This window comes from Mya arenaria, chromosome 6 (assembly GCF_026914265.1).
Source record: "Mya arenaria isolate MELC-2E11 chromosome 6, ASM2691426v1".
Taxonomy (NCBI): domain Eukaryota; kingdom Metazoa; phylum Mollusca; class Bivalvia; order Myida; family Myidae; genus Mya; species Mya arenaria.
In genome coordinates, this window is record NC_069127.1 from 39,543,630 (window position 1) to 39,570,934 (window position 27,305).

At 37.6% G+C, this 27,305-nt stretch overlaps 1 protein-coding gene across 4 annotated transcripts in view; it reads left to right on the top strand.

Annotated features, from left to right (window-relative positions):
• LOC128238834 (uncharacterized) overlaps positions 1–27,305 on the top strand; it is a 69,991-nt gene that overhangs the window by 14,417 nt on the left and 28,269 nt on the right. For 3 of the 4 annotated variants that reach the window (XM_052955103.1, XM_052955100.1, XM_052955102.1), the window contains exons 2-12: positions 437–550; positions 790–881; positions 1,330–1,397; positions 3,923–4,063; positions 4,405–4,565; positions 5,289–5,353; positions 11,897–11,935; positions 12,157–12,247; positions 12,929–13,069; positions 13,315–13,446; positions 25,338–25,458. In XM_052955103.1, coding sequence (XP_052811063.1) covers positions 445–550; positions 790–881; positions 1,330–1,397; positions 3,923–4,063; positions 4,405–4,565; positions 5,289–5,353; positions 11,897–11,935; positions 12,157–12,247; positions 12,929–13,069; positions 13,315–13,446; positions 25,338–25,458 — 1,157 coding nt within the window. In that variant the 5' untranslated portion in view covers positions 437–444. The remainder of the gene's footprint in view (positions 1–436; positions 551–789; positions 882–1,329; positions 1,398–3,922; positions 4,064–4,404; positions 4,566–5,288; positions 5,354–11,896; positions 11,936–12,156; positions 12,248–12,928; positions 13,070–13,314; positions 13,447–25,337; positions 25,459–27,305) is intronic. The other variant, XM_052955101.1, reaches the window with a different exon arrangement.

The window sequence follows — 27,305 nt, forward strand, 5'->3', positions numbered from 1 at the left end:
AACTACATGAATGTCAAATATTTATACAACGGGGTACAAAATCTTGGGAAAAATATCCCGTTTAAAACACAAAACATTAGATTAGGATGCACAAGGAAACACATGAGATAACAAAACGATACCAAGTTGAATTTGGGTTATTACGTGACATTCAGGGTCTCTTAAGCTAGTACTAGTATTTAAATGAGCAGGGTATTTGGTGAGGGGACTTTTACGATCTTTTGGATCTTTTTATCTTTCATTTTTGATAGTAAACACGGAAACAGCAACAACTTTTAACATGTTGATAATTGTATGTTCTAAATCAAACAATTGTTTCGTGTTTGTTGCGTTAAAGCAAAATAAACTGTAGAAAACATGCCAGATTATCTGTTTTAAAAGAAATTGGTCGTAGCAAAAATAAAACCTTCGAAAAATATTTGCGGAAATGTTACAGCAGCAACGATGAGTTTGGTGTTCAATGGAAAGTCGGTAGAGCTGGATGAGAGTGTTTTCACAAGGTTAAAGGCGTTTTGTCATCCTATCAAGATCAATGGAACAGCGAGGCTCTGTAAGTACTTGCAACTGAGTTTTGTTCCTTAACTCTTGTTCCTCACTGTGATCTCATTTGATATACTCAATGCAAACAAATTGCCGTTCAGACTACTTTATACTCTTTTCCCGTGTTAGGTGTACGCTCAATGACTATGTATGTTGTAATTTTGTCGTTAAGTGTTTGGCCTCGTGACATTAAACAGGATGTTTGATAATGTTTAGGCTCGGATTCCCATTGTTGTTGTTTTTCTGCAGCTGAGGGCGCTGTTCCTTATTACAACCGACCAATTGTGATATGTACGCGAAACAAGCCATTGAACACAGCTCTGTCGAACACAGATGTAACGGTAACTTCTTATACATACTTTGTTGTCTAGCTGAAGCTGGGTACCAGTTCCTTGATACAACAGATCATTTGCGATATGAAAATGAAACAAGGCAAAAAACAAATTTGAAAAATATATATGTATAAAAATATCTTCTTTAAATGCATTGTTTCCTTGCTCAATGAACATTCAGTCACAGATAAACCAATAACTACAAAACTGTGACTATCTTTTCCTCGAAATATTTCTGACCAGTCTACAATTTTCATTATATAATTATGTTACGGTTCGTATAATGTAAAAGGTGAACAAATAAATATAGATATAATCATAAGTCACACTTTTAAATAATTGTAAAGGTGTATTTCAATGTCAGTGCCACCAGCGTACTAGTGCTGAATTTCTCGATCCTACGTTTTCTACGTTCGATGATAAGATGGACACAAATATTTTTGAAAACATTTTTCAGACTTGCCTGGAGCAGTGTGTGTTGCATTTTGCCATTGTTCCACAATTGGCATTCTACAGAGATGAAGAGTAAGTAGACCATACGTATGTGGATAAAACTACTCATAGCTGGGATTGTAAATCATATTTATTTGACAATCTGACTGACGTACACGGGTTAGATCTGATGACCACATCAAAACTCTTTTAAAATATTTTCTTTTAAAAATGATTCGAATCTACATTGCATGGATTCATATGCCTCTGCTCTACCGATTCAATTAAAATTCATTGTGGATACAAATCTGTGGCTTGCGTAAAGCGTTCCAGAAAATAAGCTCCTATGGGTGGACCTCATAACATAATGGCAATATCATATCAGTATATGAGGATATTTTATTATTAACATTTGAACAAGTGGATAAAACAACAAATACAAGGTCGATTGTCAAGACCAGTTTTAAAGTTCACAACGTTGTGCTGATGTGTTCAAATAAATTAAGCACAGCCGACACAGTTACCTCTCACTTTGTTAAAACTACCGCAGATCACAATTATAAACATAGAACTACCAGAAGAGATAAAATTGAATAATTAACGACATTAACTATTACAAAGTTCTGACAATAATTGTTTTTCCAAGGCAAAGTAAACTATCAGTGTGTGGATTTAATTTCTCATAGCATTAACATATTTGATCTGTGTGTTGACATATTCTTAGTCCAAGAAACAAACCATTAAACAGTTGTTGATTATATATATCTTAGTCCATAAAGTAAACCATCATTGTTTGGATTAGATAGCATATGTTTTCAGTGATTGACTTATTCTTAGTCCATTAACTAAAGCAACAGTAAGATGGGGATTAAAATACTCATAACATACCTTGCATATGGGTTAGTTTATTGTTCCTGTTACATTAGTTAATAAAGACTCAAAGTACAGCAGGAATTTAAATAAAACTTTGATAAATTGTTCAAAGTCTATATTTTGATTAGTTTGCTTATTTAAATGATTTGATAAGTTCATAGTAGTCATTGGATATATATGGACCAATCAATAAGCATTTCGGATAACTTTGACCAAATCAAATAGTCAACCAGCTTATTACCAATGGCTGCTGGTCTTAACAGTATTTATATAAAAATATATTGTTGACTCTTGCTTTTGATCGATAAGTGTTGCCCCCATTGCCCCCATCTTATCCTGGACAATACATATGTTTTGTCATAGGAAATTGAAATAGTGAACTGTGTACGTGTTTTCACGTTTGGACGTCAATGATCCATTATACGAATATTTCTTGCTGACATCGGATGATTATTACGTATATTTCAAGTTGTGACCAAAGCTAGGGTCGAACACATATATCAAGGATTCATTATAACCTATGCTTGAATGACTCTAGCTATTTTGCTGGAATAATTTACAATTCTGAACAGAATAAGCAAATACAAACTTTTCAACGAACTTGTCACTGCTTGTGTCTTTCACCGGATGTTAACGTCATGTAGACGTGTAAAAACTCAGTTTCCCAGTAGCACTCAATACTGCAACATGGAGTGTGTTATTACCAGTAAAGCAAATAGGTCGGCCATTTATATGTTGCACGTGCTCGTCTTCGTCGGGCAATTATGCCATATGATAATCTCACAGGTGAAAACGATAATCATTTGGCGGGAACCAATTTCTTAAGTAAACATTACTTTATATACTGAATAGTTACTTATGTATAATTTATAGAATAATACATGGTTAACCATGGCTTTTGGTTGATAATTGCCCCAGTGGAAGGAATAATTGCCCGAGGTCTTAAATGACATTAGCTGCAAAAATAACGAGTGACTGGAAATCAAAATAGCAATCCTTTTCGTACGTGTTTTCAGAATAAGCCTGCAATTTTTAAATTCTTCAAACATTTCCTGTTTAACATCGGCTGATTTTGATGTTCATTTCAATAGGTGAGCACAGCTAGGGTCGATCAAGCCTAGGAGCAATTTCATAAGAATCTCGGGTTGAAAGACCCAAGCCATATCGCTGGAATAGTTAACATTTCTCGGCGATTTAAGTAAAACAAAAAGTTTCAACAAAACATTTCCTTGTCCCACTGCTTAATAACCTTTACCAAATGTAAACATCCGGTATGGTTTCGCATAGCACTCGTTACAAAAACACGGAAGGTGTCGTTATTGGTAAAACTAGTTTTACTATTATTGCACCGATAGTTTCATTTTAATCCCTTTAAAGCTTTTAATGTTTAAATGTTTGCCTACCGAGTATACGGCGGCCATTTTATTTTCGTGAAAATGACGTCAGTGTGCACGTTTTGGTATTCGTCAGGCAATTATGCCATAATCGCCCTAACGTGCCGTGATAATCTCACGGCGGAGACGATAATCATTATTACGGGAACGAATTTCTATAGTTAAATGTTACTCTTTATAGTAACATGTGTATTATGCTATTATAACGATTTAGTGCAGATCTAACTGTGTCAAGTATTCAGCATGTTCCTGGTGACATGATACGTTTTACACGTCGTCTGTTTATATAAAATAGTTTTAACATTAATGATAAATTAAATCATTATATCTATGATTTCTTGTTTCTTTCAGTCAAATCAGCTTCATTTCACCATTCTTCCGAGGAGGAAACCTGGTTAAAGCCAAAGAACTGTCATGGAAGGACCGGTTACGAATACTTTACCACATAGCTTGCGCCATAGACTACCTTCATAATCCTCCGTGTGATGGGAGGTATCAACCTATAATACCATATAAATATGTAATGTTTCGTTCTTATCTTGCTTTTCCCCGGCGAAATGTGCAATTTATAGATTAAAGGGGTGTTTAGCGATTGTTTAAAGCCTCAATGTAAACTTCCGACACAAACAGTATTTATTTAAGAATCACATGTTTTTAATTACATATGAACATATGATAACGGTTTTGTACAATACTATTCATCAGGTGACGTTCTATTTCAGTTTTTTTTATAAACCTTGAAATGAAATGGAAAAAAAAGTATGTAATGTCTTAGTTTTAACGGGGTTTGCACTTCTTAGGATTAAATATTATTTGCGATTCCACTATTTTAGAGCACCGGTTGCCCATGGCGGAATTTGCAGGAAGAATATTGTGTTGGACGAACAAAACAATGCCCGACTGTTGTACTATGGGCCGAGTGGTATTGGTGAGGCCTGCAGTACAGGAGACATTGAACGGGAGAAGGCAAAGGATTGGAATGACTTTAAACAAGGTTTATATTTTGATTGGCTATTCTGAGTTCTTATTGTCATTTTTTACCTCATTATTTATAGCTGTTTGAAAACAGCTCGTGATTATTGATTGGACTGGATTTGATGTTATGATAGATTGACAGAGAAAATGATATCGTAAAACAAACTTTTCATCTTGCCGCTCGAAATTTATATTATATTCGTCGGAATACCGCACTAACATAATAACTTTACTAAATAGGTAATGTCTCTGACAACGTCCAGTTATATAACTTGAGTTTAGAGGATAATAAAGTTTGCATCGATCTAAATATAAAAATTACAGCGAAAATCAATGGTTTCGCCTTTACCCGTTTCTGTTTTTAAAACAAAATTGAAACGTTGTATTTGTAATTCGTCCGCTCGCTGTGATATTTATATCAAGACAAACTGAATTGATGTAGTTTTGCATTGCTTGCAATTACAGGTCGTTATTTAAACTTAATTTTATATCTGATATTGAAATTCTGACGAATTCATGTTTTCCTAACATACATATGAGATTGTCAGAGTAGCTACATTTATGTTTTATCAATTTGCGAGTCCATTGTGCGAAATGTTTTATGATGAAAAGTAAGTTTGTATGAAAATGACTACATAATCATTTAGTTGTAGACATTCAAATATTCAAAGTCCATTCATGGTCGCTTTTATGCCATTAGTATAATTTGCCCTAATAATTGTTATCTCACAACTGTTTGCAGTGCTTCAAGAGATGTTTTCCGAGAACAACACATCCATATCTTCAAAACTACTGGATAAACTCTGGGTAATTCTTATTATCTTTGTATATTGAATGTTACAGTTTATTATATTATACATATTCAATGATGCATCAACCTTCCTCATTTAAACAACAGTTGATCAATTATAAGATAATATTACGGGAGTTGGTTTATCTGTGGGGTTGGGTAAGACCACTCCGCACGAGAATTAAGTCTTTATTCATTTTGAACATTTTGCTACATGTTAATGAACTATTTGAATGAAGCAAACTCACGACCACTAAACGACAGCTGCAACACTTAACGGTGGTGCAAGGAAAATGAGCTGTCGACACTTCCGTGGAGCAGCTGTGCCTTATGTTAACTTAACGCGTGATTACAATTTATATTTGATTTGATAATTTTATTAAACAGACATATTTCAAAAATCGGAGAATGTGGTAGCGTGCAAGAACACTTTAACTACATATTGGCTACGATTTCGTTTCTATATTGTGCAAACTGTGGTGCCAGGAGCTTTTTTACCTAAACGGACTTGTGCATATTTTGAGATCTGATAGCATTTCAAGTTTATTTCGTTGCTTATACACACTGTAATAACTACTTGACGCATGTAAATACGTCGGAACACACCAAACTAATAATATAAAATATGCACATTTGTTTTTAAAATTGGTGTCGCTGTTGCTCTAGTGATGGCACTGTCGAGTATGCATTGCGCCCTAAGTAACATATAGTTTCAATGTTTTTGGAATGTATACACAAGTGGCTAGGATGATCATGCATTGTTGTGATTGTTATGTCCACAAATTGTGGCAACAACTCTCCGCGCGAACTACAATAACCAAAGTGAAAATTGTTTCGAAATCAGTAGAATTGGTGCCGTTAAATTAACCATAAACTACCTCTATTATAACCTAAGTCATCATATACCACATCTTCCCTATAAGAAATTTTGAGAAAATTTAACTCTTAATAAGGAAGGGAACTTCCGCCTTCTTCATTTGGCGCCTTTCTCATTTGCTATTTAGTTTTGATCCGCTTCGGACGATTGCTTTTTTGTTGAGTTTTTAGCTAACCAGAGCACGACGTGCTCAAGGTGAGCTATTGTGATCGGTCTTTGTCCGGCGTCCGTCTGTCCGTTCGTCCGTCCGTCAGTCAGTCAGTCTGTCCGTCAACAATTGCTTAAAAAAACTTCTCCTCTGAAACAACTCAGCCAAATTCAATGAAACCTCACAGGAGGCTTCCTTGGTTGACCATCTACAACAATACAACAAGGAGTCATGATCGATCAACAACAACAACAACAGCAATAACATCAAAATGGCTGACTTCCTGTTTTTGCTTTAAAACATATCCTCTGAAACTACTGCTCCAAATTCAATGAAACTTTACAGGAAGCTTCCTTGGGTGACCCTCCTACAAAAATTGAAAAAGGGGTCACGATTGCTTGACAAAAACAAAAACAGCAACAACAACAAAATGGCCAACTTCCTATTTTGCTTTAAAAAACCCATCTCCTCTAAAACTACCAGTCCAAATTCAATTAAACTTAAGAGAAAGCTTCATTGTGTGACCCTCTACAAAAATACACCAAAGGTCATTATTAATCAACAACAACAACAACAAAATGGCCAACATGTTAAATTCTGATAGTTATGTAAAGTTTACTATTAAAGCAAGGGCAGCAAGTCTTGCTATATGCTCTCCCTTTTTGTGTTTTTTGTTGGAGATTCCACTACTTTCTATTTTAGTTACAAGGGAATAGATCTTAAATCTTATCAAGTCTTCAACATAGTCACTTAAAGGTAATTATTGTTATTTTTTATGTTCATAGATTCAAATAATTATTATACACTTTATTCTTTAACAGAAATTTCATTTTTACTTCATGATAAATTTAACAATCAGACTTTTCCATTAGACATTATTTAGATTATTCTAAGCTACAATCTTATCTTCTGAGTGGATAGTAAATAAGGCTTAATGTCTTTTAAGAAAATTTTGATTTTGAACATGTGATGGAAGGTGATGTTGACCTAGATGGAAGAAGCAATGATATAAGTGGAAGGTGTTTAATGTGTTCTGATATTTGATTTTAAGAGCTTAATGCAGTTTATTGATTTTATTGGATGGTGCACTGTTTATTGTTTGTGTATTTATACTAAAAGTTCTTTCAGTGTGCAAGCAATTTGACATAGTTTTGTCAGTGTGCAGGCAATAGAACGAAGACTTTGGTGTGCAGGCAATTGAACTAAGTCCTGTCAGTGTGCAGGCAAATGAAAAAAGTCCTGTGAGTGTGCAGGTATTCGTTCCAAGTGCTGTCAGTGTGCAGTCAATTATCAAGTCCTGTCAGTGTGCAGGCAACTGAACAAAATCCTGTCAGTATGCTGGTATGACAATCAAATTCTGTCAGTGTACAGTCAATCATCAAGTCCTGTCCGTGTTCAGACAACTGAACAAAATCCTGTCAGTGTGCAGGAAACTGTGACAAGTCATGTCAGTGTGCAGGCAACTGTGACAAGTCCTGTCAGTGATTATCCAGGCAACATGTTTGATCAGTATGTTTTTCATTATTCTTTGATAAAAAATATCAAGCTTTATTGATTACAAAGGTTAAACTCTTTTACTCAGGTGAGTGATTTAGGGCCATTAAGCCCCTCTTGATATAGCTGTTTTTTACATAAGCATTTTACATTTTGTACAGTTGTCTTTTGTTTTTCATAAGCCCAATAATTGTCAGCCAATGCAATTGCTGATAGGCGATCATGAAGTCCTATACTTTATCATTCAGTATTTTAACTTTTGCGGGTGTTTAAAGGTCCGCCTTCTGCCACTCATCCGATACACACTCCCTGCGCTTAATTTGCGTCAACAATGTGTCAGCCAATGAGGTAGTATTCTTAGAAAGTTAGATGACCCGATTTAATATTTTAACGATTAAGAAGGTCTCGTTCGCTACGCTAACATTCCGCCAATTCTGAATCATTAAAATGTTTTAATGTCATTTACGAAGCAACATTTGATGTGTCGGAATGTTTGGCGTTGAGGCGCAATAAGAAAAATCATAACCTTTAAGTACTAAATTGATAATTACTTCGGTAAAGCCAAAACCTTTATTCGTTTTAGTTTTCATGCCATTCGAGAAAACGGTTTTGTTTTATTCTGTTTATTTATGTGTCCTAAAAAGGATTATAGTATTCTTTCATGTTCAGATACATAACTTTATCGCAGTGCAATACAGTACTTTTAAAAAATTCTGACTGGGTTTCAAAGACGATTGTCTCGCTTTTTAATTAAAGGATAGGTAGCCAAATAAGGAAAATAGTATATTGTAATGAATTTCGAGGAATGCCACAAAAGCATCGGGCGTTTACCTGTACATGGCTTTGACTAGAACGTAAAGCTCTAATAAACAGTATTCTCACAATTTAAAATACGTGTTAGAAGGCAAAGTCTTTATGTTACTTCGGGCGCAAAACAAACTTGACATCGCCATTACAACAGCAGCATCGCCATCACTAGCATAATGTGTGCATATTTCCTTTTAAATGCGTGCTTATTAGTATGTTGTGTTTCGGCGTTATAACTGTAGATTACAGATATATCTTACGATGTGTATACGAAGTGTACTTGAAATGCTAGCAGATCTTAAAATACGCACAAGTCCGATTAGGAAGAATCACTCCTGGCACGACAGTTGTAACCATGTTGAAATAAAATCGTAGCTAACATGAAGTAAAATTATACTTACACGGTACAGCATTCTCCAATTTTTGAAATATTTCCGTTTAGCAATATTATCAAATACAATAAAAATTGTATTCACGTTTCAAGAAGTTAACACAAGTCACAGCTTCACCACGGAAGTTACGACAGCTCATTTTCTTTGCACCACCGACAAGTGGTGGAGCAGGCCGTATTACTGTGTGATTGCATATCAAACATTTGTGTCAGTACATGTTTAACAGTTGCAAACATTGAAATAAAAATAAAATATCATCAGATGTTATTTCTACATAAAAGAACTATTGTCCGCATTCTTTTCGTGAGCACATCGAATACCGTTTCCATGTAGACGACGGAAGCAAATAGCATGTACATGAAATATCGACTTTATGCGTCCTCTTGTTCAAAGCTGGTTCAAATCACGCATATGGGATTTAAAACCAAACGACATATACAATCAGTATGTAACAATTGCTACAGGTCCTATTTAAAGTATAATGCCCGTGGTATGATATCGAATGACCTATACCTAATATAATGAGTAAGACTCACTTACCTCTAATACAAAGCATTATGTCTGTGGTATGACACCAGACGACCTATGTTAAGCACCGTGCTCCGGTAATGACACGAGACGAACTTTATTTATTTCAATTAGTATGTGACACTAGCTACAGGTATTATGCAAAGTCTCGAGCCATGGGTTAGACACCATACGACCTATTCTCGGCAAAGTGTCCGGGGTATACACCATACGACCAATAGTCCATACAATCAGAATGTTACACTTGTCTCAGGTCCCATTACAAGTATTGTGCCCGGAGTGTATAACAAGAAGTCTTAGATGTAGCCTCGTCTTCGGGGTGTAACACCAGACAACATATACTTAATACAATCAAAATGAGACGCTCTCTAAAGTTCCTTCTCAAAGCCTCGTATCGGCATGTAGGGGTCAAATCATCTGGAAAAGTTGACAAATAGTTCACGAATTAAGTTCAAACTTGCACCTAGGCCTGAAAAAATGACAAGTAGTCATCGAAATGTGTTCAAACTTGCGCCTTGGTCTGAAAAAATGACAAATAGTCATCGAAATGTGTTCAAACTTGCGCATTGGCCTGAAAAAATGACAAATAGTCATCGAAATGTGTTCAAACTTGCGCCTTGGCCTGAAAAAAATGACAAGTAGTTATCGAAATGTGTTCAAACTTGCGCATTGGCCTGAAAAAATGACAAGTAGTCATCGAAATGAGTTCAAACTTGCGCCTTGACCTGAAAAAATGACAAATAGTCATCGAAATGTGTTCAAACTTGCGCCTTGGCCTGAAAAAATGACAAGTAGTCATCGAAATGTGTTCAAACTTGCGCCTAGGCCTGAATAAATGACAAATAGTCATCGAAATGTGTTCAAACTTGCGCCTTGGTCTGAAAAATGACAAGTAGTCATCGAAATGTGTTCAAACTTGCGCCATGGTTTGAAAAAATGACAAATAGTTATCGAAATGTGTTCAAACTTGCGCCTAGGCCTGAACAAATGACAAGTAGTCATCGAAATGTGTTCAAACTTGCACCTTGGCCTGAAAAAATGACAAGTAGTCATCGAAATGTGTTCAAACTTGCACCTTGGCCTGAAAAAATGACAAGTAGTCATCGAAATTGTGTTCAAACTTGCACCTTGGCCTGAAAAAATGGCAAATAGTCATCGAAATGTGTTCAAACTTGCGCCTAAGTCTGAAAAAATGACAAATAGTCATCGAAATGTGTTCAAACTTGCACCTTGGCCTTAAAAAATGACAAGTAGTCATCGAAATGTGTTCAAACATGCACCTTGGCCTTAAAAAATGACAAGTAGTCATCGAAATGTGTTCAAACTTGCGCCTTGGCCTGAAAAAAAGGACAAGTAGTTATCGAAATGTGTTCAAACTTGCGCCTTGGCCTGAAAAAATGACAAGTAGTTATCGGAATGTGTTCAAACTTGAACCTTGGCCTGAAAAAATGACAAGTAGTCATCGAAATGTGTTCAAACTTGCACCTTGGCCTGAAAAAAGTGACAAATAGTCATCGAAATGTGTTTAAACATGCGCCTTGGCCTGAAAACATTAACAAATAGTTATCGAAATGTTTTCAAACTTGCAACTAGGCCTAGATTATTGTCAAATAGTTTTGGAAATGTGTTCTTACATGTCCCTAGGCAGGCATAAATTGACAAATAGTTTTGCAAAGTGTTGAAACAATCGCATCAATGTGGGTTATTGTCATATAGTTCTCAATATGTGTTCAAACTTGCGCATATAACTGGAAAGATTTACAAAACAATATTAAAATGTGTTCAAACTTGCACCAAGGCCTGGAAACATTGACAAATACTTATCGAAATGTGTTCATACTTGGGCCTAGGCCTGGAATCATCAACACATTGTTATCGACATGTGTTCAAACTTGCACCAAGGCCTAAATAATTTGTCAATTAGTTTTTGTAATATGTTCATATTCGCGCCTTGGGCTGAATAGATTGACAAATTATTCTTCCAATGTGGACAAACTTGCGCTTAGGCTTGAATAAATTGACAAATAATTCTCAAAAAGTGTCCAAACTTGCGCCTTGACCTCGATTCATTGACAAATAATTCTCAGAAAGTGTTCAAACTTGCGCCTTGACCTCGATACATTGACAAATAATTCTCAAAATGTGTTCAAACTCACGCCTATGCCTAAACAAGTTGGAAATTATTTTTTGTAATATGTTCCAATATGCGCATAAGCCTGAATAAATTGACAACTAATTCTTGCATTGTGTTAAAACTTGCGCCTGGGCCTGAAATATTCATTTTCTAAATTGTTTAAGTTGATATTTTTCCTAGATACTGAAGCCAACCTGGGAAATCAAAGCAAATCTGACGGTAATAATATGTTCATACAAATAAAACATAACATAACAAATAATTAGTTATGGATACTATCTACCGATAATTAACTGTTTTTTTCCAATTATGTTCTTATTTTACTTAAAGAAGCACGTAACTAAGCACATTCATGGCAAATGTTTTCTCTGCTTTCTTTAGTTGGGGATATCGTTCATTTAGTTAGTATTCAATAGTAATAGAGGCATTTAATACTTCAGACAATACTGAGGGAAACAGGTAGCAAGCGATGGCTCCGGCAGAATACAGATGACAAACGAAAATGTGAAATATGTTTAGTCAACGAATATGGTAGGGGTATATTTCAAATTCATGGTCTTATGTTATACTTGTGACTGGGTAAGATTTGCTTATTTTGAGGATTAACATTTCTTGTTAATTGTCGTAAATCTTGTAAAATATGATAGTTAAATTTAACCTCTGCAATTAAAGTGAGTAACACAAATTTGTAAAATTGTTCTAAGTAAGATATTTGTGCTCTGTGTATTTACTTTAGGCAATTTGTAAAGTATGATAACGCTTTGGCTCGAGATGAAGTCGATCTTTAATCATAGTAGGTAAAGAAAAGAAAACAAATTAAGTCCATTAAAGTGATAAAAAAACTAGAAGCCATTTTTCCAAGTATTAAGTAAGCTTCAAGAACTAGCCCAGTTGTATAATATTTAAACGAAGACACTGATTACTGAGTCACACTGTTAAGGCATAACTGACAGTAAACAGGAGACACCCAATGCCACAAATCAACACAAACTTCATATTTAGGGCAATGTCTTTACTTGTCAATTAACAGGGGTTAACTGGTACCCGCACTTAAAATAATTGAAAATCTATTTTGACCGTCCTATGCTTGGTTTAATTTCTTTTAGAAAACGTCATAAACAAGGACTTACATTTATATCTCTATTTTGAAATATAAGGACTCTTGTACTAGACGTATCTTGTTTATATACATTGAAATAATATTTATTTCAGAGCCATTTTGCAATGAGCTTAAACATGACCAGTGTTTGCCCGAAATCAAAATACAGATGTGTGTTGGCTGTTTGTGGAACTGGCGATATAATCCGGTCAAGTGCCACAGCTGCGATCAACCGAAGATACAATCCCCAGTCGGTAGGTAATCAAACGTGCGCGGTCGCAAAACACAAGGGCTATTGTGTATATATAACGTCATCAAGATATGTGTATGTTTAGGCTACTTTGTGTTAATTACATCATCGTAGAACGTGTACGAATGGGTTATTTTGTGTGCACTACGTCATCGATTACGTTACGTGTACGAGAGGGCTACTTTTTGTGCACTACATCATCCAGGTGCGTGCTCGAGTGGGTTACTTTGCCTTCACTACATTATCCAGGTGCTTGTACGATTGGGCTACTTCGTGTCCACTACGTCATCCAGGTGCGTGCTCGAGTGGGTTACTTTGCTTTCACTACGTTATCTAGGTGCGTGTACGAGTGGGCTACTTTGTGTGCACTACGTCATCAAGGTACGTGTACGAGTGGGCTACTTTGTGTCCACTTCGTCTTCCAGATACGTGTTAGAGTGGGCTACTTTGTTTGCACTACGTCATCCAGGTACGTGTAAGAAAAGGCAATTTTATGTGCATTACGTCATCTGGATATGTGTACGTGTCGGCTTTTTTGTGCACTACATCATCCAGATACGAGTACGTGTTTTTGTGTATGTACAATGTCATCAAGGTACGTGTATGTTTGGGTTAATTTGCATCCACTACGTCATCAAGATACGTGTACGAGTGTTTTACTTTGTATGCCCTACATCATCCAGTTACGTGTAGGTGTGGACCGTGTGCGCTACAACATTCAAGTACTTGTTACTGTAGTCTAATTTACGTTCATTACATGAATAAGGTACGTGTTTTTTTGGGCTATTTTGTTTGCACTATATCATCAAGTTACGTGTACGAGTGGCCTTCTTTGTGCGCATTGCATCATCCATCCAGGTACGTGTACGGGTTTTCTTTGAGTACTACACCATCTAGTTACGTGTAGGTGTAAGTTACTTTGGGTACCCTATGTCACTAAGATATGCGCAATTGTTGGCTTTCTTGTATGCACTACGTTATCCAGGCATGTGCACTTGAGGGTTACTTTGTGTGTACTACGTAATCCAGTTATGTGTACATGTGAGCTACTTCGTGTGCACTACGACATCCAACTACCTGTCCAAGTTAGCTATTTAGAGGGCACTGCATCATCCAGGTGCGTGAACTTGTGGGCTACTTTGTGCATTACAGCACCAGTTACATGCACTTGTTCGCTACTTCGTGTTCACTACATCAGCCAGGTACTTGTGAGCGAGCTACTATTTGTGTGTTGCACCATACAATTACGTGTATTTGTAGGCTTATTTGTGTTCACTAAGTCATCCAGGTAGATGTATGTGGGGGCCTCTGTGTGTTTATTATATCATCTAGTTATGTGTACTAGTGGGCTACTTTATATGCACTGCGTCATCCAGGTAAGTGTAAGTACAAGTACAGCATAATATTAAAATCGCTAGAGGAAAGATTTGGTGCGAGCCTTTATTTGTACGTTGAAGAAATATTTCGCTAATAACTATAACACTCAAACGTAAAAAATGAACGTACACGGAGTGTTTCACAACCTTTCTTTTAATAGCATATTCGGTAACGTGTACTTATAACAGGCGGATCTTGGTCGAACAGTAATATACTTGGTTGTACGAACCCTGCCACACCGATAACGTTATTTTAGGAGGGACATTAAACGGAATTACCCTCTGCCAGACCTGTATTCATTTGACATAAAACACCATTTCCATATTTAAGTTGTTTTTTTTTGTGTTTCTTTAATTAAAGTGAATATGTTAAACGATTGATTAAAATGAAATCTTCGAAATAATCAAGCAATTATATCATAATTTATTAACTATTAGTCTTAGACATTTAATAACTAAGTTCAGTTTGAAACTACCCTAAACGGTTTTACGAAATATATAAGACGTAATAAAAAATGAAACTAGAGTGACGTGACTAACCTGTAAGCCTAATGTAAGATCCCTAAATCAACAACGGTTAATGCCAAGCAAATCCCAAACAATAGCGTTAAAAACAACAAAACACCAAACAAAAAAATAGTCCTGCAAGACAGAAATCACCAAACAAGGGACAAAGCACAACAACAAAACAACAAACACCCAACCAGAGATACGGCGTAAAAGACAACAAAAACTAAACAAGAGACACAACCCTACTACAAAACAAGCACCAACCAATAGAGAAAACAAACAACAAACATTAGATACAGCGCGTAATGACAACAAACAAAAACAAGAGGCCAAACGCTACAATACAACAGAGACTTAACAAGAGAAACTTCGTTCATGAGACACATCGCTTCATGGCAACAAATACAAAACAGGAGACAAAGTGCTGCATGACAGCAACCATTAAACAAAAGACATAGCGCGTCTCGTCCACAAGTACCAAACAAGAGACACTGCACTACAAGTCAACGACATCAATGAAGAAACACAGCGCTGCATGACTTCAAGTACCAAACAAGAGACACAGCGCTACATGACCACAAACACTAAACAAGAGACACTGGGCTGCATGACCACAGGTTCCAAACAAGAGACACAGCGCTGCATGATCACAAGTACCAAACATGAGACACAGCGCTGGATGACCACACACAGGAAACAAGAGACACTGCGCTACATTACCACACAATCAAACAAGAGACACTGCGCTACATGACCACACACACCAAACAAGAGACACAGCGCTGCATTGTCACAAGTACCAAATAAGAGACAAAGCGCTGCATGACAACACACAGCAAACAAGAGACAATGCGCTACATGACCACAAACACCAAACAAGAGACACTGCGCTACATGACCACAAACATCAAACAAGAGACACTGCGCTACATGGCCACAAGCACCAAACAAGAGACACTGCGCTATATGACCACAAACACCAAACAAGAGACAAAGCGCTGCATGACCACAAACACACAAAAAAGAGACACTGCGCTACATTGGCACAAGTACCAAACAAGAGAAACAGCGCTACATGACCACAAACACCAAAAAAAGAGACATTGTGCAACATGACCACAAACACCAAACAAGAGACACAGCGCTACATGACCACAAACATCCCACAAGAGACACTGCGCTACATAACCACAAACACCAAACAAGAGATACTGCGCTACATGACAAAAAGTACCAAACAAGAAACACAGCGCTACATAACCACGAACACCAAACAAGAGACACAGCGCTACAAGACAACAAACACCAAACAAGAAAAAGCGCTACATGACCACAAACACCAAACAAGAGACACAGCTCTACATGACCACACACACCAAACAAGAGACAGCGCTACATGACCACAAACACCAAACAAGAGACGCAGCGGTACAAGACAACAAACACCAAACAAGAGATACTACGCTACATTACCACAGGTACCAAACAAGAGATACTGCGCTACATTACCACAAACACCAAACAAGAGGTACTGCGCTACATGACCACAAGTACCAAACAAGAGACACTGCGCTACATGACAACAAGCACCAAATAAGAGACATAACGCTATTAGAGAACAAGCACCTAATAAAATACACGGCGCTACACGACAATAAACACCCAAACAATGCACACAACGCTACAAGATATCATACACCAAACAGGAGACACAGTGCTACAAGACAGCAAGCAAGACGCGCTACAAGACAACAAAACACTAAACAAAAAACACGGCAGGCAAACTCACCAGGCAAGAAACACCGTGCTTTAAGGCAAGAAACGCCAAACAAGAGACACAGCGCTACAGGATATATAACAACAAATGTGAGGCACAGCGCAACAAGACAACAAACACAAAACATGACACATAGCGCTACAAGACATCAAATACAAATCAAGAGGCACAGCGCAACAAGACAAAACGCACCAAAAATGATACATAATGCGTCATGACAAGAAACACCAAACGAGAGAAACAGCGCTTCTTGACAACAAGTACAAACTAAAGAAACATTTCTACAAGACAACAAACAAGAAACACCACGCTGTGTAAGGTCTTTGACGCTGGTAAAGAGGTCCGTGCTGTTTTTTCGCGATGAATTCAAGATTTTTGACTGTGTATTGCACATGGGACATAATTTCAATCTATAATATCTCGGTATCCAAGGTTGTCTCTTGAACTGGTTTAATTCATACTTGTTGATTGGTCCAAGGCATGGCTTGTCTCCGTTAACCCTACTAAAACGGAAATACTTACCTTCTCGGGGAAGAAAAACTAATCAAACCATACTGTTTTGTATAAAGTGAAGCATAATCTGACACCAACATACTTATTGACCAGCTGTATCATAGATACATACTTAGAAACAACCATTCCATTGCACATATCGCTTGCATATCTAAACTCTACCAAACATCATTCCTTCCTTTGCCATTCGTGAATGGAATCTCCTTTCTCCAATCGTTACCTCACAGACGTCCTTTGTAGCTATAAATCCTGTTCCACGTCTCAAATCTAACCCGCTTTGTTGGTCTGATAGAACAAATTATATCCATCACGATCGATTCCTCATTCCCATAGCTTACTAAAACGTAACCTCCATCGTCGTGCACATATCGACTCGCATTTATGCGTGTGTGGCCAATCCGAGACCGTAGCCCATTTCCCTCTGTACTATAGAAACAATGCGTCTTATATTATAATCCTCAATGCCCTATTTTCCTTTATAACCTCCTATATGGCGACGATCACTTTATCCTTTATTAAAACAGTCGTCATCTTCACCAGTTGTTCATGGCGACACATTGTTTCTGCCAGTGATATGTCGGAATCAAATGGGTGGATGTCTCGAAAACAACAAAAGAGACACAGCGCTACAATACAACAAACCCTCCAAAAAAGGAAAAGACCCTACAAAAACAAACAAGCACCAAACAGAAGACACAGCGCGACACGACAACTTTAATCAATCATTAGACACAGTGCTACAAGACAACAAGCACCAAACAAGAGACACAGTGCTACAAGACACTATGTACCAAGCAAGAGATACAGCGCTACAAGACAACATGTATCAAACAAGAGACACAGTGCTACAAGACAACATGTACCAAACAAGAGACACAGTGCTACAAGACAACATGTACCAAACAAGAGACACAGTGCTACAAGACAAAACACACCAAACAAGAGACACAGCGCTACATGACAACAAGCACCAAACAAGAGACACAGCGCTACAAGACAACAGACACCAAACAAGAGATACAGCGCTACAAGACAACACACACCAAACAAGAGACGCAGCGGTACAAGACAACACACACCAAACAAGAGACACAGTGCTACAAGACAAAACACACCAAACAAGAGACGCAGCGCTACAAGACAACAAGCACCAAACAAGAGAAACAGCGCTACAAGACAACAGACACCAAACAAGAGACACAGCGCTACAAGACAACATACTCCAAACAAGAGACGCAGCGGTACAAGACAACACACACCAAACAAGACAGACACCAAACAGGAGACACAGCGCTACAAGACAACAGACACCAAACAAAAGATACAGCGCTACAAGACAACACACACCAAACAAGAGACGCAGCGGTACAAGACAACACACACCAAACAAGAGACACAGTGCTACAAGAAAAAAAACACACCAAACAAGAGACGCAGCGCTACAAGACAACAAGCACCAAACAAGAGACACAGCGCTACAAGACAACAGACACCAAACAAGAGACACAGCGCTACATGACAACAAGCACCAAACAAGAGACACAGCGCTACAAGACAACAGACACCAAACAAGAGACACAGCGGTACAAGACAACAGATACCAAACAGGAGACACAGCGCTACAAGACAACAGACACCAAACAAGAGACACAGCGCTACAAGACAACAGATACCAAACAAGAGACACAGCGCTACAAGACAACAGACACCAAACAAGAGACACAGCGCTACATGACAACAAGCACCAAACAAGAGACACAGCGCTACAAGACAACAGACACCAAACAAGAGACACAGCGCTACAAGACAACAGACACCAAACAAGAGACACAGCGCTACAAGACAACAGACACCAAAAAGGAGACACAGCGCTACAAGACAACAGACACCAAACAAGAGACACAGCGCTACAAGACAACACACACCAAACAAGAGACGCAGCGCTACAAGACAACAGATACCAAACAAGAGACACAGCGCTACAAGACAACAGACACCAAACAAGAGACACAGCGCTACAAGACAACAGACACCAAACAAGAGACACAGTGCTACAAGACAACAGACACCAAACAGGAGACACAGCGCTACAAGACAACAGACACCAAAACAAGAGACGCAGCGCTACAAGACAACACACAACAAACAAGAGACACAGCGCTACAAGACAACAAACACCAAACAAGAGACACAGCGCTACAAGACCACAGACACCAAACAAAAGACGCAGCGCTACAAGACAACACACACCAAACAAGAGATACAGCGCTACAAGACAACACACACCAAACAAGACAGACATCAAACAGGAGACACAGCGCTACAAGACAACAGACACCAAACAAGAGATACAGCGCTACAAGACAACACACACCAAACAAGACAGACACCAAGCAGGAGACACAGCGCTACAAGACAACAGACACCAAACAAGAGATATAGCGCTACAAGACAGCACACACCAAACAAGACAGACACCAAACAAGAGACGCAGCGCTACAAGACTACATATACCAAACAAGAGATACAGCACTACAAGACAACACACACCAAACAAGACAGACACCAAACAGGAGACGCAGCGCTACAAGACAACAAACACCAAACAAGAGATACAGCGCTACAAGACAACACACACCAAACAAGAGACGCAGCGCTACAAGACAACAGACACCAAACAAGAGATACAGCGCTACAAGACAACACACACCAAACAAGAGACGCAGCGGTACAAGACAACACACACCAAACAAGAGACACATCGCTACAAGACAACAGACACCAAACAAGAGACACAGTGCTACATTACCACGAACACCAAACAAGAGACACAGCGCTACAAGACAACAAACACCAAACAAGAGAATCGGCGCTACAAGACAACAGACACCAAACAAGAGATACAGCGCTACAAGACAGCACACACCAAACAAGATATACAGCGCTACAAGACAACTCACACCAAACAAGAGATACAGCGCTACAAGACAACACACACCAAACAAGAGATACAGCACTAAAAGACAACACACACCAAACAAGACAGACACCAAACAGGAGACGTAGCGCTACAAGAGACACAGCGCTACAAGACAACAGACACCAAACAAGGGACACAGCGCTACATTACCACGAACACCAAACAAGAGACACAGCACTACAAGACAACACACAACAAACAAGAGACACAGCGCTACAAGACAACAGACACCAAACAAGAGACACAGCGCTACATTACCACGAACACCAAACAAGAGACACAGCGCTACAAGACAACACACACCAAACAAGAGACGCAGCGGTACAAGACAACAGACACCAAACAAGGGACACAGCGCTACATTACCACGAACACCAAACAAGAGACGCAGCTCTACAAGACAACACACAACAAACAAGAGACACAGCGCTACAAGACAACAGACACCAAACAAGAGACACAGCGCTACATTACCACGAACACCAAACAAGAGACACAGTGCTACATGACAACAGACACCAAACAAGAGAATCAACGCTACAAGACAACACACACCAAACAAGAGATACAGCGCTACAAGACAACACACACCAAACAAGAGATACAGCGCTACAAGACAACACACACCAAACAAGAGACACAGCGCTACATTACCACGAACACCAAACAAGAGACACAGCGCTACAAGACAACAGACACCAAACAAGAGATACAGCGCTACAAGACAACACACACCAAACAAGAGATACAGCGCTACAAGACAACACACACCAAACAAGAGACACAGCGCTACAAGACAACACACACCAAACAAAAGATACAGCGCTACAAGACAACACACACCAAACAAGAGACACAGCGCTACAAGACAACACACACCAAACAAAAGATACAGCGCTACAAGACAACACACACCAAACAAGAGACACAGCGCTACAAGGCAACACACACCAAACAAGAAATACAGCGCTACAAGACAACACACACCAAACAAGAGATACAGCGCTACAAGACAACACACACCAAACAAGAGATACAGCGCTACAAGACAACACACACCAAACAAAAGATACAGCGCTACAAGACAACACACACCAAACAAGAGACACAGCGCTACAAGACAACACACACCAAACAAGAGATACAGCGCTACAAGACAACACACACCAAACAAGAGGCACAGCGCAACAAGGCAACACACACCAAACAAGAGACACAGCGCTACAAGACAACAGACACCAAACAAGACAGACACCAAACAGGAGACGCAGCTCTACATGAGACACAGCGCTACAAGACAACAGACACCAAACAAGGGACACAGCGCTACAAGACAACACACAACAAACAAGAGACACAGCGCTACAAGACAACAGACAGACACCAAACAGGAGACGCAGCTCTACATGAGACACAGCGCTACAAGACAACAGACACCAAACAAGAGACACAGCGCTACAAGACACCATGTACGAAACATGAGACACAACAATCAAATCATCATCAATAGTAAATACCAAGGTTACTATCTTGGGACGGTCATTAAAAACTAAATTACTCACTATGAGTTTAATCAGGCTTGAAGTCGCTTAATAAAGTTTGATGCAAAAAAAATCAGTTTTAAAGCATTATAAAAAAATCTCATTTATTTTCACATAGAGTACCAATAACACATTCATGGTCATCTTTAAATAATGTAACATTCTATGCATTTTCTATCAGTATGGTTAAGCATTCTTAATGTCGTTCAAAAACATTTTATAAAATTCCGTAGTATGATCTGAACCGGGTTTTTTGTTATTGTTCATGTCTTTTAAAGCATTTCCGCATGCATGTTTTGAATGTTGGCATTCGCATGAGTTGCTATCAATTAAAGAAAGCCTATTATTGACAGAAGTACCTCACGTCATCTTCTAGGTCTGTGCTTCTACTATAAAGTTTCTTGTAAAATTTTACTTCTTCTTATAGTGTATTTTTAATCCCTTCCATCATTTCATTGTTTACTTTTAGTTTGTAAACAGTTTTCTTATCTGCGTGCTTTTTCTCAAGACTTGCAAAATATTTGGTATTGTTTTCATTATTTTCAACATGTATTGCTTTCGATTTGGAGATATTTCCATTTATATGCCTAGTTCGGATTTTATCAAGAAGTTGTTTCTTTTGTACTAGTATTTGCGTTTCGTTATCAATATTGTTAGGGATGTTATTGTTTAGTTGTGATTCAACACATTCGTTTTCATTTATTAACTTTTCCTCCTCTGTTTTGAGTAAAAGTTTTGTATGTTAAGAACTATTTTTTGTTTCATTTCTAATAGAAACTTTAATTATTTTCCGTATTGTGTTTGGGTTTGGATCTATATTAAAATTTATCGTATCTTGGATACATTCTTTTATCTTGGACTGATATTCTGTGTCCAGAAGGAGAGAGTTGTTAAACTTAATATACCCCGGACCTCTTTCCGCCTTTAAATTATCTATCGTAAATAGTATTAAGGAATGATCGGTTTTAAATCCTGGTTTTATAGACCATCTTTTACGTAATTTGATAAGTTTTCTGATATTAAAAAATAATCTAATCGACAACGTATGTAAGGATTATTATTCGAATGCCACGTATATTGTCTAAAATAGTATTATAAATCGCCACCGATAATAAACGTTTTTTGATCATTTGCTAGCAGAAACTCGTGTAAGGCTTTTAATATTTTCGCTTCATCTTTGTTAGGCTCATAAACAGTAATTAAAGTTTATTCATCTTCATTCAATTTAATATTTAGTGCAACAATTCTACCTTCTTTGAGTTCAGTATATTGTTGGATTTCTAAATTAGCGTTTGGCTTATTAAGCTTTACTATTTGTACTATTTCCGTCTACACTCGATTTCATTCTTCCTTCCATTTCGAAAATACTTTTTGTGAACAATGAACTTTTTGCAGCAATATAATATCATAGTTCTTTCTTTTTGACCACTGAAATACTCGTTTACGTTTACAGGTGGTGCCTAAACCCCGAACGTTTAATGATACTATTTGTGTTTCCATTTAGCGAACTTGAGAATAACTACGACACAACCTAGCCAAAACAAAGAAAGTACTGGATTGAATAAAATATGTGACATTTGTCAAAAACTTCGTTCATGATTTTGATGAACTTTTATAAGTGCATTTTGGGTCATAATGGTCACGGTTATAAACATATGTATAGAAAAAGGGCGATGTATAATTTTTATACATAACTTTAGTAACCAAACATTCATAACATTGTTATATATATATATATATACACTTAAATATACATACACACAGGCACACACTTCTGTTTAAGTTTTTGAACCCATCCTACAAACATTACATTTTTACCTGTTATGAAAGTTGTGAATATGACTGATATAACCTTAAAAATATAGTGTTTGAAAACAAAAACACTAAATGCATTTACGGTTTATTTAGGTTTATCGGTTAAGCTTGTTCATTTGAGCGATGCATATAAAAATGATACACAATGCCTACTGAACATGAAAATATGTAGTAACTTTAAACAATATATCATTAATAAAGCAATTTCATTCTCTGTACACCTAACGATTAAGATTGATATATTTATATGTCTATCTCCTGTATAATGTATACTGTTAGTTTAAGAGGTTAAACTGTAATAGGAATAGGAATTTGTTCAGTGCACCGTTATCGTAAATACAATGTTCTTTTGAATTGTTTTAGAAAATGATACTCGATGTTTTTGATTATGAGATACAATTGATCATCATGTAAAATCCTGTTAAGGTTTCTAATTTATATTAAGAAGAGATATAGTAAGAGTCCCTTTCTCTCATATCTATAGTCCAGATAATTAGTACTGAGAAATCGTGCACCCACAGGATGATCAGGTAGGAAAAGGTAGTACTCACATACCACAGCTATACTTCACAACTTAAGTTTAGTGTTAGATATCATGTAGGAAGACGCTGACCCAGAATGCACTTGTCCCAGTCGAAACCCAGCCATTCGTTGTAGGAAGTGAAAGGGACTGGTTGTATTTTTCCACTTTAAGATTTGTGAAATATTGAACCACCCCATGTCCATACCGCTGTTGATTCCAAAATAGATTTTTTATATTGCCCAGGACATGCTGGTTGAGTTTTGTTAAATCCTCGTTGATGCAAATTTGCGTACTCTTATAAACTCGCCTGTTTATCATATCTTTGTCCCGCACGTGCCTGACACAAACTTTACTTATATTTGCCTATGTTTGTCGTTGTATTTCTTTCCAACTCGGTAAGATATATCAATGTCACTTGTATTTAAATTAAGGCCTTCAATGGTCGAGTTGATTTTTTCAATGCCCTTCTTTGTAGATTGCTCTGCAGTCTCATACGAGTTTTTGCCCGTATTCGTTGTTTCTGGAATTCGGCAATTCTGAGGCTATTTCTTTTACTATATTGTTCAAGATCATTGAGTTTTCCGCCTTGAAGAAGAGTGACGTTTCTCATATCAACCGTTTTCTAACTGGCCTTATCTTTGTCATTCTCACTTTTTTGTTCTAAAATTTTCTATTCATTTTTGTAGCTGTTCTTTTCCTTGCCGTGAATTATGCAAAGCCGTCTCTAGTGCTTCAATTTTGTGTTCAAAAGATTTCAACAAATCGGCTTTCATATAATTTATTATAGTTGTCATCATGCCTCTCAGACTATCATCATCCTTTGTAATAACATTTGCATATTTTCTGTTTATCATTTTTATTTTTAATTCATTGCCCTCTAATGATCCAAACAAAGAAGCATATACTTTTTGTAAAAATAAAGAAGAATTAGCGATAATTTGGCCATGTGGCTATTAATTAAAAAACATTTATAATGAGAATAATTTTATATGTACATATATCATCGGCATTTTTGTTTTGATCATTTAATCTACGACGTTGAAATGTTTATCGAGAGTAAAGTTTCAGACACTGCCTCACACGTTATAATGTTATTACTCTATATTTAATCTAATAGAATCCCAAACTCATTAGTGATTACTACCATCTTCAAAGCCTGTGAAGATAATGTTTTACTCGTAGCTAAACCATACCTGTATATAAATGCCATTCTTAGGCTGTTCCAATATCATTTAAGGTGACGGATGGGGTGCAATTCTTATAGCCGGGTCAGACCCACAAATAGATAGAGGCTTCCAGGGAGACATAGAGCAGATGAAAACTCAAGTGATCACAAACCCAACTAGCATGGGAGTAAGGTATGTACATGTTTATTCTGGTACTAGTAGTGTTATTGTCATAATGTACAAGCAAGGGAGTTATGTATACACATGTGTATACGTGTACTTGTAGTCTAAATGTCATAGTCTACAAGCAGGGGTGTTATGTATGTACAAGTATATCCGCGTTCTACTAATAAAATAGTCATTCTATATAAGCATGGTCGATAGGTAAGTTCATGTATATCCGCGTATTAGTAGTACTTTGGTCATAGTGTACACGCTTGCGCGTTAGGCATGTACATGTTTATCTTGGTACTAGTAATGGTATAGTCAAAGTATACAAGCATGGGTGTTAGGTATGTACACATATTATCAAGTACAAGTAGTGTTATGGAAATAGTTTAAAAGTAAGCGCATTTGGTATTGCATGTATATTCGCGCACTAGTAGTGTGATGGTCATAGTCTACACTCTAGGGCGTTATGTATGTACACGTATATCCGCGCACTAGTACTGTGATGTTCATAGTCTACATGCAAGGGCGTTAGGTATAAACACGTACATCCACACACTAGTAGTGTCATGATCATAGTCTACACGCAAGGGCGTTAGGTATGCACACTTATATCAGCGCACTAGAAGTCTGATGGTCACAGTCTACAAGCAAGGGCGATAGGTATTTACATGTATATCCGCCTACTAGTAGTGTGATGGTCACAGTCTACAAGCAAGGGCATTAGGCATTTACATGTATATTCGCCTACTAGTAGTGTGATGGTCACAGTCTACAAGCAAGAGCGTTAGGTATGTTCACATATACCCGTGTACTAGAAGTGTGACGGTCATAGTCTACACGCATATGCGTTAGGTATGTACACGTATATCTGCGCACTAGTAGTGTGATGGTCACAGTCTACACGCTAGGACGTTAGGTATGTAAATGTATATGCGCTTTATAAGTGTGATGGTCATAGTCTACACTCTTGGGCGTTAGGTATGTACATGTTTATCCGCGCACTAGTTGTGTGATGGTCATAGTCTTCACGCAAAGGCGTTAGGTGTGTACATATATCTCACCTTATACATAAATGACGCTATCCGATTGGCCTAGAGCGGTCACGTGCACGACGTGTTTATTCTTGCATACCGGGCGTGTTTTTCCGGTCATGTGACCAGTGCTGGAAAAACCCATCTGACATACCCCATGTAAGATGAGTCACGAGCAACAACGCGCCAATTCCTATTTCATTTATTGTATGGTTTATGAAAGATATGTTATGCCATTTCAATAAAGCGCAGTCAAATATATATGTTTACAATAATTTTAATTAAAATTGAAAATAATTCATCGTAAAAAACGCTTTTTTACTTGTTTTAAATTACTGCGCTCTATGACGTCGGTAAACAATGTCGTACGCTTTTTTTGTACACAAATTCTTAATTTTAGGTATGCAAGAAAAAACATCAATCATGTTTTTCCGGTCCGGATCGAAAAATTCCGACCCTTGGGCACGCTCAGCAAGCCTCGTTACCGGCTTACGCGCGTGCCCTCGGGTCGGATTTTTCAATCCGTACTGGAAACACATGATAGATACTTATAATCCATACACCCTCTATAATTTCATTTAGGTTTCATACCACCCCTTTAACTTTCATACTCCGCGGAAGACGTAACAAAATGGCGGCCGAAAAATGTGTAACTTCTCTCTCGGCTTATCTTATCGCTTTCGCAAACGGACGTTAAGCGAATTATAAGTGAACTGAATACCAAGTCTTGTAGCATTGACATCTTACCAACTCATATATTGAAGTCATTTCTAAACGAACTTTTACCATGTATTACGCGAATTGTCAATTTATCACTAGCAGAAGGTGTATTTCCAT